At 28.6% G+C, this 12,534-nt stretch overlaps 1 protein-coding gene across 1 annotated transcript; it reads left to right on the top strand.

Annotated features, from left to right (window-relative positions):
• Positions 1–2,854: 2,854 nt before the first annotated feature.
• Positions 2,855–11,988, top strand: LOC113390821 (acetylcholine receptor subunit alpha-like 1; the record flags this gene model as incomplete). Its single annotated transcript, XM_026626910.1, is given in 6 exon segments — positions 2,855–2,864; positions 2,867–2,880; positions 2,957–3,066; positions 5,790–5,970; positions 11,300–11,833; positions 11,835–11,988. Coding segments are annotated over 6 exon segments (1,003 nt in total), but the record flags the coding sequence as incomplete, so codon positions are not given.
• Between the last annotated feature and the right edge of the window lie 546 nt (positions 11,989–12,534).

The raw sequence follows: 12,534 nt of genomic DNA, 5'->3' as shown, positions 1-12,534 counted from the left end.
AAATAATGTTTTTCAGTTAAGCGTAAGTTGTCCATACGTTCCGGTTTGACCGGATTTTCACCACGTGTCCGAGTTTTCCTAAAAGAAAAATTGCCCTATATTTAGATCTTGCCCCGGATTTTTCCGGGTTTTCAAAAAATATAGGTTTAATTAAATCTTTGCTATTATTTGACAATAAAATTATTTGACAACGAGTATGCTTATATAAATAAATACGTCATGAATGAGAAATATCCCGGATACAAAATTCTAAAGGTGGGGTAAAATAGCATCTCAAATTCATAAATTTGAAGTTTATTTTTAATTCGATGGAAATTAACAAAAGTAATTAAAACAAACGAGCAAGTGCTCATTTTTCCTAATGTTCAAAGATAAAAAACATAGAATAAGAAACCTATAAAAATATTATATCATAGGGAAAATAATAGTATAACATGTAATCGAAAAGTTCTTACTAAAAGTCCGTATTTCTGATGAAAATATTGATTCATTAAAAAAAAATATATAAACTTAAATTTTATATGTCATTTTGAAATCATATTTAAGTTTTAGCATAACCCCCCTCCATCCCCCTCCCGGGTTAGCATAACTAAAATTTGCCGTCCCGGTTTTGACTTCAAAAAATATGGTTACCTTAGATTTAATTCATTGTAGGTCACATTCCTCATTGAAAAAAAATGTATATTTTCGCTTATTTGATCTCTTTAATTGTAACGTTTTCCTTTACACTTTTTCCATGCTATGGCTCTATTACTTTATTACATATAAGTGGGTGATGTGATGCCATACAGCAATTCAGTTCATACTATGTATTTTTAGAGCAAGTGATCACATCATAAACGAGATAGGTTCTGATTCCGCGATAATCCACCCGAATTACTAAATTCAGATATTAATTTGCATATAGTGTTCAGCCATTATAGAATTGTCGGATCAAGCCATTAAATTTATTGATCATAAAACTAGAACTTAACAACCATATTAATATATTAGTTACAAAGCCATAACAGCGTGGAAGATCAACAGAACGTGATCCGGCGTGAATTGGGCAATGAATGTAATTGGTTTCCTACATACTGGCGGTGGTGGATGGTGCCTTGCGAAGTGGCGAGCCGTCCGATAGAATTTTTTGCAAGTCTAGAACACTTGATTGATGACACATCACGGCCACAACATTCGATTTTTTTTTTATCTTGGCATGAAATATTCAGAAGCAAACAGCGCGTCTCTATTCGAGCATCGGCATCGGCAGCCAACGTTTCGATATTTTCTTTAAGTGGCCATTCAATGTCTCGTCTCTGATCTGCCCTATTCAAATGCTCGTGGAAATTCTATTTCGTTTCACTTATCTGTGTGAATATCATTTATCAAGGCTAAGCGGCTTACGAATGTGTTCATCCACGGTACAAATTTATCGAGCTGTATATATAGTTGTTTACTTCTTTTATATTTTATTGAAACGCTTTATTTGAATTCTGTGAAATCTTTTACAATCTTTTCAAACGTCTTTAAAATAAATGTCGCGTATAAAACTCGATATATAACGATAATTCTACAAAATATATCAAAGAAGTTCACAAACTCTGGGTGTGAGTGGCATTTTACCTGAAAGCAAGTGCATGATTTTCTGATATTCAGAAATGGTTGTGTCGATCAATAAAACTGAAATTGAATTGAATTTGTTTAAACTGTCTATGTAAAATTATCGAACTGTTTTTCGTAAGCACCTTCTGAAAGAAACCTAAACACATAATTTCGAAATAATATCTTCTGATAGAATAAAGAATTTAACTGTCAATTTCAAAGAAACCGCTTGATTATTAAATAAAAATAGTCAATTTATTGGTATTTCATTAAATCGTATTTTTAGTAACTAATATTAACATTAGTAATCACAAAAATAAGATAAATAAAAATTTTTATATATCTTTACGTTTCAAATTATTCTGAACATTTTGGCACACCATAGAAAATATGCCTGTATTAGTGTGTATGTATGCATGTATATACGTCTGGATATAATTATTCGTCTACAATTTCATGAGTACGGATTAATCGATTTTTGATTATGGATTCAACCGGATTTCCCTTTTTCTCATTATTGGAAACGTTATGAAATATTTCATCGATGTGACTTTTTATCAGACAGGCTCTCATTTTCTTAATTTGAGAAGAAACGCATTAAAAAACTTTGACATATTGACGGGGTTGATTGTCACAATTCTTTAACATTGAAATGGATCTTATTAATTGTTCAAGTGACTGACTATTTTTAGCACAGTTTCATATTTTCAGAATACAGAATGATTACTATATACAAGTAGTTGTAAAATGTAATTTTAAAATATAAAATAATGGTTATTATAGCCATTTTATAAATAATGAACTTAATTTAACATAAATGTATGTGAATCTATTAATATCGATCTCTCCACCAAAGAGCATTAATTTATACATTAAAAATTCAACAAACCGTCACGTTGAAAGTTTTTTTATATTTTTGATACCACATTGTATAATGAACATAATTTAATGTAAGTATATGTAAAAGATACTATAGTGACATCTATTAATAACAATCTCCATCAATGAGCATTAATTTTCTCTTCAACATTTCAACAAACCCTCGACGTTGTAAGTTTTTCTATATTTTTGTGACAACATCATAATAAACATAAATTAACATAAGTGTATGTCAAAAACACTATAGTGACATCTATTAATTTAAAGCCCTCGCGTTAAAAGTTTGTCTAATTTTTTAATACCACATTATAATAAGTAATAGATTATATCCTGCAATGCATTATAATAAGTAATATTGTTTTTTTTTATTTCAGAATTTGAAAAATCAATTATGACCACTAACGTTGGGTTGAACAAGTAAGTATTTTTAAAATACCTCTGATTGAACTTATTAATTGAATGTATATCAATATCCTGGTTTTTATTTTTACAGGAATGGAATGATTATAAGTTAAAATGGAATCCAGATGACTACGGAGGTGTTGACACTCTCCATGTTCCATCTGAACACATTTGGCTGCCAGATATAGTTCTTTATAATAAGTAAGTATCATTATTTATCCATCATTTTCAATTTTAGCAATCATCTTCGATGTTCAAAGAAATTAATTAATTCGCAGATAATTTAAAAACCAATATTATCGTTTGAAACTGGTACTTTACTTTTGTAATTCATTTTAATTCAAGATGAAAATCAATATTCATTCTCTTTGTGGTGTTTACTTTATTCATCCTTTCATTATGCAGTGCAAACAATTTTCAATTTTTAAACTTCATGTAAACAGATTCCAAAGTCGTGATGTTAAATAAGGCAACTCCTAAATTATTTTGTATACTTTTCATGTAACAAGCTGGGATCTTTGTTGAAATTGATTATAATAATTATTGAATATTCAGATATTGTAGCAATATCCTGAATAATATTTAAAGTTACTTCATATCAATATGATACTTTTATACATTATATTCTGCAGAGATACAGAAATAATAATTATCATCATTCGGTCCTTTGGTTTTCTCGTCTTTGGTCTATTGGTTAATTTCGTTTGTTTTGTCATTTTAGCTTTTGTCTTATTTTCTTAAGTTGATGTATAATAAAATAAAAGGATAATTAAAGTTTGTGTCTACTTACGATAAGATCAAAGGTTTTGCCTTATAATAAATTCACTTATAATAAATAATATATAAATTATTAGTTGATTATAGCCACGTATATTGGGTATTACCTCAAATTTTATTAGGAGCGGAGTAGGAATCCAAAAATAGCTTAATTACTTAAGTAAAACTGTAATAGAATGTCCCAAGTAAATAGATATAAAATAAGCTTTAAAATATTTCGTTTCTGTTTAGAATATCCAAAGACTTAAATTTTAGCATAATATCATAAATGAAGAAAATTTAAATTAAGTAATCCGTCAGTATTGTTCATAATGAAAATTATCGATGTTTCAAATAAGAAAAAACATTTATGGGTCCTTTTACAAATCGCACGGATTTTGGGTAAAATAAAATGTCACATTTCAGAATTGTCTGAAACTTTTTCTACAGATATTATATATAAAATCATTTAACATGTATTTTATGATTTTGTTAAATCGGTTGAATCTAACTATAAAATTTCTCTACTTTCAAATATTGTTGTTAACAAATTCCTAACTTTACTTGTTTTTGAGCCAGTGGTAGTGTCCCTTTTTACCCGCTGACTTTTAAGCCCCGCTCTCTCCTATAATTTTTTTATAACATATTTTTCCCCAGAAACAAAATTATAATATATTTTTCAACCGACAAACAATAAGATGGACATTCGAAAGTGATAAATGAGTACAACAGTCTGAGACCTTTGACGTGAAAAGTGTGAATCGCGCTCGAAATTATTCAATATATTTGGATGTAACAGAGTCTCCAACAAATTGTAAAAAAAATAATAGCGGAGTAAAAAGAAAAAAATATGTTTATTTTTTAATCGATTCAAGCTGGGGTAACGGTAAGTAAAACCTTTGCAAACATTTAAGAGTTGTTATAGTTAAGAAAATTTCAAAACCATTTTTTTTTTAAATTATAATAAAGATAATTTCAATACAAGCTTGATAAAAAAATGTTGCTGGTCCGATCAGCACAAGTGGATATAATTAATTTAACGCGAGGGATGTTTGACATAAATTGAGCAAAAGATCCATATTTTAATTGCTAATATTTACGTAGAATAATTTTTTCAGCAAAATCCTGAAATACGTGTCAAATGATTTTATATCATATCTGTAAAAAAAAAAATTAGACAATTCTAAAATGTCAAGGTTAGGTTGTTGTGCGGTTTGTAAAAGAATGATAGTAAAACTTATGATAGATAGATATTATTTTAGATTTATGAGCCGATTCAGCCGCACAACAGACCTAAGTTACGGCAAGGCCTTGTTACGAGTCAAATTTCATACATTATGCTACTGTGAAAATGTCATTTGTTTGCTATGCATTCAGGCGTTTCTCACATAAGCTGCAATGACACATATGTTATGAAGCTGGGTCAAAAAGACCCTGTTATGTAAGATTGTTTTTTGACATTTATGCTGTTTCTAGTTAGGTTTTTCTATTTGACAACCTGAGAAAAACGCCTGACTGCACAGCAACCACATGGCTTTTTTAATATTTAGTATAGAAAGTTTTTCATAACATAGCATTGCCATAACATTGGTGTGCTGTGCGGCAGAATCGGTTCATTAACTATTTTTTATTTTTTTTTATTGCGTACAATCTACCTACACAAAAATTTTAGATGATTTTAAATAATTTAAATCAATATGTATCTAAGCAAATCAAAGATGTATCTAAGCCTTCTTTTGCCTTCTAGTATAAAATAGTATCACTAAAAAAATTTAAGCTTTGCTTGTTTTTGAGATGATGGTAGACAGTTTCACTCACGGACTTTTAAGCCCGTAAGTAAAATATTTATTTAGATTATTAATATTTAAATTGTTATTACTATTAATTAATTCTTATGAAGTTTAATTTATGTATCTCGTTCCCTAAGAAAGTAAAGATAAACCACGTCCTATTTATAAAGCAACTGACTTCCCCATATACAAAAATGCGCTGATGCAGCAGATAGATGAAGCATTACATTAGATTAAAATCCGCATCAGAATTCAATGTTTTATCCGATGTCGCACTTTATCGTGGAAATCCTTGATAAGAAGCGATGTATTTGTCACTTTTCCGAGAAGCTATAGGTCGAAACGTTATATAAGTGATTTTGATTCGATTTCCCGCAGTGCCGACGGTAATTACGAGGTGACTATCATGACGAAGGCGATTCTGCATCACACCGGCAAAGTGGTATGGAAGCCGCCTGCCATTTACAAATCCTTTTGTGAGATCGACGTCGAGTACTTCCCGTTCGATGAGCAAACGTGTTTCATGAAATTCGGATCGTGGACGTACGACGGATATTTGGTAAGTGCATCTTTATTTATTAATTATGACATTTTAATTTTATTTCAATTTTATGACAAGTACTTATGATTTTATGTGTTCGTGTATATGCGAGTATTTACTTAAACAAAAAAGTTTTTCTACTCTAATTTATATTTATATTTCGGATACAGGATTGAATTTAGTAATTACAGAAAATAAATTATATTAATTGAATTTTTTTATGTTTATTTGCTGACTGTGTACACGTACATAGTTATATACATTTATCAAAGTTATCTTCACACTAAATTACTATAAATCGAATTAATTACAGTAAAATATAACACTAAAACAATATTAAGCCTAACATTAGTATGATGTAATGCATTAACTTAAAGAAAAAATGTTATGGTATTGAAATAATGTATTTAAGGCTTTTAGATCTTGAGATTCTGATGGTAAAATAATCCTTTAAATATCCGTTAGATAATAGTACAAGCAAAAACTTGTTTTTGGAAATAAGTAGCTGAAAAACTGAACTAAATATGAATTCTTTCTTATTAAGGAGTCAATTATCTGGTAAAATAGACCATAACATAGCGTTGTTATCTTTCTTTCTTGGTACTAAAAACAATCCAAATGCTTTGTAGTGCTATGTATCAAATCAAACGTTCTGATCACTATTTACTAATGAATAATAAACAAATTTATATATTCATGACATTTTTATAAATATTGAGAATTAGAATTAACGAGGTGTAAGTGATATTTTACCGTAAGGCAAGTTGCATGAACTTTCAGATACAAGTAATTAATCGACTTAGGGGCCAATTCTCTGGTTCAATGGCGCATAAATAACCATAACATTGCGTTGTTATGTTATACAAAAAAAACTAACTTCTTGAATGTGTTATTACGACACATCGGAAATATGCAGTTATGTTAATATTATTTTTTGGCGTTTGTGCGTTTTCTAGGTAAGATTTTATGTATAAAACGCCTGAATGCACAGCAAATACATAGTATTTGGACTGTTTTTAGTTCAAAGAAAAAAAACATAACGCTATATGGTCTATTTTACCATTGGCTCCTTAATCAGAAAGAATTGAAATTTAGATAAGTTCTTCAGCTATTTATTTTCAAAAAAATGTTTTGCTTGCACTAAAATCTAATCAATGCGATTTCTAAATGGTATCATTCTAATCAACTTATAATATCTGTAATTGTAATAATTGAATTTGATTTATTTAAAACATTTAGTTTGACTGCGCGCTTCCAAAATATAATTTATTTAGGTGTGAACATCAACGGTGATCAGTACAAAACAACTAAAACATAGCATCAGTAATGTGTGATAATATATGTGAATTGTCACACTAAATTTTAATTTTAATCAAATTCAATTTAATATTGCTGTTCAGCATTAAATAAATAAATAAGAAATATGTGATAAGGGCACATTCTAACACATCATTCTAAGTTTTAATAAATTTATTTATTTTATTAAACCACTCTAAAAAATAATTAATATACAAAGAAACGAAGCATCCAATCTTCACTAAAAATTAATCAGCACGATTGTTGACTGATTTTTTAGAGAACTGTTTTTTTAAATATCAATTATTTTCAATATCAATTCAGGATTTTTAGTGAAAACATTGTCAATTTTTACTAATCTGTTGCATATTAATAAATAACTCGTTAATGGTAACACCTTATGTTTTTTTTAATATCTGCACCTATTCCAATTTTTGGTATATACTCAGAATATCAATTCAGTGATTCGACCATCGACAATAAAATTCTTTCGATTAATTAAAATTTTATCTTACACGAATTTTTTCGTCATAATTTTATATAAAGTTTTTATCGAACTGGTTTTTATCGAAATAATACACATCAGTACTTGATGAGTTTGATTGTTGGCTTTTAAATCCAAATTACTTTTTAATATTTTGAATTGAATTAATTTTTTATAAATGTTTTAAATAATATTACAAAAATATAATATGCTAATTTTAGTATATTATTTATTAGCATTGTGAAATTACAACAATATTTCAGTTTTTAATATTAGGAAAAAAAATTGTTTTATTCGAATAGATATTTACAAGTCACTTCTTCATATTATTACCAAAGCGCAAATGTATGAAAAAGACAATATAAACTTTCATAATTTCTGACAAAAGACAAATTACTTTATATTTTGAGTTCAAATTGGTTACAGTAGAAAGGTAGAATTTATTTCTCTCTCAATATTTTGTAGTTATTTGATATATTTAGTTTCCAAATACAATAATTTATAAAAAAGTTATTCATATAGTTATCTACCCCGTAAATATTTGATTCACAGTTTTAACCGAAGAAAACTCTTAAATAAATTAAAGATAAATTTAAACTTTCTACAAATAGAATTATTCAAGATATTCATATAAAGAAGACTTCAAATATAGTTTTCAGTATCAATAAAATCTTAACTTGGAACATAAAAATGAAATAAACATTTTGTTTTATTTTTGTTTTCAATATATCGTAGATAAATCTGGTTTATTTCGATTGAAATAAAGTTTACAATCTTCACATCGATAGAATCAAAAGTTATTTTCTCATCGCAATAATACATTATCTAATTAATTTGGAAAAATTAAACAGAATCCATTCCACTGATAGTTGAATATATTTTTAATATTCTGTAAAATATTAATGTCTACTTTATAATAAAATTATTCATAGTTGAAAAGTTTGTAATTGTATAAGAGTTCAATAATAATAGTACCTATACAATGTAAAAAATGACAAACTTATAAAAACTCAAACTTTACTGCTTTTCCGCAACATTCTATCGTGCAATATATGCTAAACTGTTATCAAACTATTTTGATTTATTAAAGTGAGTTTTATAAAATATCAGGACCATAAATGTTCTATCGATAATAAATTTCTATTAGAACTTATATAGTTGAAGCAGATAGATTTTACTACATTGTAAATTATAGATTTGCTGCATTATATGTATCTATGTCAATCGGATATGATTATGCGGTTGTTTATTATATATTACCTATTATAATTTGCTATTTGAATATCAATTTATTCCAACTGCGGTTAGACAAAGTCATAATAGTACAGAAATTAAATTCATTTTATAATTGACGCGATTTGTATTGGACGCTTTATGACATACGTTTTATTCATGTATCTATATTTCCGATATTGTATCTTTATTTTCCATTCTAACTTAGATTATAATTCTCATATTAATATTTATTTTTGCATAGTAATGAAGTGACACTGATAGTACTGATCTTAAATATGATGAAAAAAAACTAAAAAAAAATATTTTAAGTAGTTTGAAAATTATGAGCTTTTAGGTGTAACCCTGAGCTTTCGAATCACCTTTTTTCGTTAATGTTTTCAACTTTATTTTTTTTTAACTTTGGAATCGTAACCGTAAATAACATTTCAAGAACCACAGTAAAAACCGTATATTTCCCCAAGTATTCATGAATTTTAAGACTGTTCGATAAACTATTAATTCAAAATTTGCAAAATTTATCGAATTTAAGAAGGGCCCTCTTTTGAAAAAAGGAAACTAATTTGTGTTGGCATGTTTCATCAGAAGTTGAAGCATTTAATAAAGATAATACCGGTAATATACTTTATAATTTCAAAATAGTTTGCTAGCGCATTTTGTTCTTTTACCGACACATAAATATATAGTCTTCAAAGTCAAATGGTCTTAATTGTAGAAAGCTTTTATTTAAACTATAGTTTTAGAAAGATTTCAGTTAAGATTTCAAAGTTTAAATTAACAAAAATCAACTACAATAACTGAAAAATGATCACAGTTTTGAAAGCTCCAAGCAGTACTTAAAAGCTCATAATTTTCAAACTGCACTCGATAGATTATTTTTTTATTTTTCTAATGATAGTTACTACTGATACTATTACACGTTTCGGTTTGACGTTGAGTTCTGGGACACACTGTATATGCACGTAAACAGTACATATTATGGTTGGTTATAAATTATAAAATTATAAATTATAAATTTAACAGAAAAAAATTAATTATTACTTTTCCAAAATTTACAGAAGTTTAGAAATTCAGCTATTTCAAAATCGTTAAAAGTTTCAAGGGTTTAAATTAAATCGTTAGCACTGATCGCTTTGTGTCGACGTTCTGTTCTATTTATGTATTTTTTATTATTATATAATAATAATTAATCTGTTCTAAAATAGACAACTAGAATTACTGTATGGGTTAAATAATGTTTTCAAAAGTACAAAATTTTCTTAATTAAAAAATATATCTCTAACTACATTCCCGATTACTGAATGTCTCCTGAAGACAGATTGTAATTTATTGATTTATTAATTTAATGTTTTCAAATAGATTTTACTAATGAGTTATATTAATAATAATAATAGTTAATAGAAAAGTGAATAAACAAGACTCAATCAATCGAATTTAAAATGAAGGACATTGTCTAATATTTATAAAGTTAAAATTATTTTTTAGAGTATATGAGCGAGCTTTGAAACTTTAGCTAGAATTAAAATTAAAATCCGAATTATTTTCGATATTCAAAAAAATTACAGACAGACACACAAAACACGCACACACATCCATTTTTTCAGGTATGCCAAAATGTTCAGAAACCTGTGAAACAAAGATAGGCAAAAATTAGTTTCACTAATTTGGCCTAAAGGCTTTCTTTTATTAATATTTAAATCACAATCTGTTTTATAATCAAAAGACATTTATTAATTATTCTGAAACTATACAAAGTTATGTTTTTAGAAAACTACCTATTGGTAAGTTTGATGTAAATGGCTTAAGGAAGTATTCTAGTGTAGAGCAATAAATTTTAGGTAATTTTTAAAGTGTGGTAAAAGAAAGCAATGAATGTTTTTACTATCCATTTTGTTACCACTTGTTTATTAATATTATTAAAATATCAAACAAAAATTTAAAAAAAAGTTGAAAATTGAAAAAACTGGCGGATGCTAAAGTGGGGGGTCTCAAAAAATTGGCACCTCAGTCTTGCCATGATTTCAGCCCTTATAGCCATCCGAAATAAAAGAAACAAAAAATTATTAATCTACAATGATGTCGCAATCGCCCGAGCTAGCGATGTGTAAAAAAAAATTCTGCACTAGAATACCCCCTTAACAGTAACACAATATCGTACATCACATCTACTAACTACATCATTAACTTTTGTATTACGAGTATTTCTAGTTTAGCAATACATTTTATGTCTCGTTAAACAAGCACCTAGTTCAATAAAATAATTTGCATCATAAAAAAAGTTTAGTCCATAAAATATTTCTCACTTCGAAAATGTTTTTCTTTCTAATCCAACAGATTGATCTGCGACACTTACAACAGACGCCCGATTCGGACAACATAGACGTCGGGATCGATCTGCAGGATTACTACATCAGTGTGGAATGGGACATAATGCGCGTGCCGGCCGTTAGAAATGAAAAATTCTATTCGTGTTGCGAGGAGCCCTATCCCGATATAATCTTCAACATAACTCTCCGACGAAAGACGCTGTTCTACACGGTCAATCTGATCATCCCATGTGTAGGAATTTCGTTTTTGTCCGTTTTGGTGTTCTACCTCCCGAGCGATTCCGGAGAAAAAATCTCTCTGTGTATTTCGATTCTGCTGTCTCTGACTGTGTTCTTTTTGCTGCTGGCCGAAATTATACCTCCTACGTCCCTCACGGTACCTTTGCTGGGAAAATATCTCCTCTTTACTATGATGCTGGTCACGCTCTCTGTAGTGGTGACCATAGCAGTGTTAAATGTAAACTTTAGGAGTCCTGTTACGCATAAAATGGCACCGTGGGTGCATAGATTATTTGTGGAGCTACTGCCTAAAGTTTGTGTATGCAAAGGCCGAAAAAGATGACAACGGGCAAGATGACACGCAGGATGATAGGCCGTCGGAAGTGTTAACGGATGTCTTCCATGTACCATCAGAAATCGATAAGTACGTGCCGTATGGCGGGAAGAGGTTCAGCGCGGACGAGTTCGAAATACCAGGTAGGATATAACATTTAATAATACTTTATATATTAGGGTGGTCCTTAATATAGACATTTTTGAATTTCCTTGCTCTTAAGGGCTCAAATCGTTCCAAATTGATAAAAAAACAATTCTCTGAAAGTTTTAGCTCTTAATATTGTCCTTTAGATAGAGCGCAATTCAATCAAAGTTTGTATGGAAATAGTATGAAAACATTTTCAAAAATTTTGCAGGGAGCCGAATTTTCAATAAAAAATGACACAAATTTTCACTTTTAATTCATTTGTCGCTAAGTTATACCTAAAAAAATGTTTTTTTAATTTTTAAATTTTTTTCCATGCTATTTCCATACGAAGTTTGATTGAATTGCGCACTATCTTAATATTAAGAGCTAAAACTTTCAGTGAATTGTTTTTTTATCAATTTGGAATCATTTGAGCCCTTGGGAGTAAGGAAATTCGAAAATGTCCATATCAAGCACCACTCTAATATGCATACTTATTAGGATGGTTTTTAATATGGATATTTTTGAATTTCTTTGCTAGCAAGGGCTCAAATGCTTCC

Source organism: Ctenocephalides felis, unplaced genomic scaffold (assembly GCF_003426905.1).
Source record: "Ctenocephalides felis isolate EL2017-DRISC unplaced genomic scaffold, ASM342690v1 CF-g0.4_SCAFFOLD_03652, whole genome shotgun sequence".
NCBI classification, from domain to species: Eukaryota; Metazoa; Arthropoda; class Insecta; order Siphonaptera; family Pulicidae; genus Ctenocephalides; species Ctenocephalides felis.
This window is presented reverse-complemented; position numbering and strand designations above follow the sequence as displayed.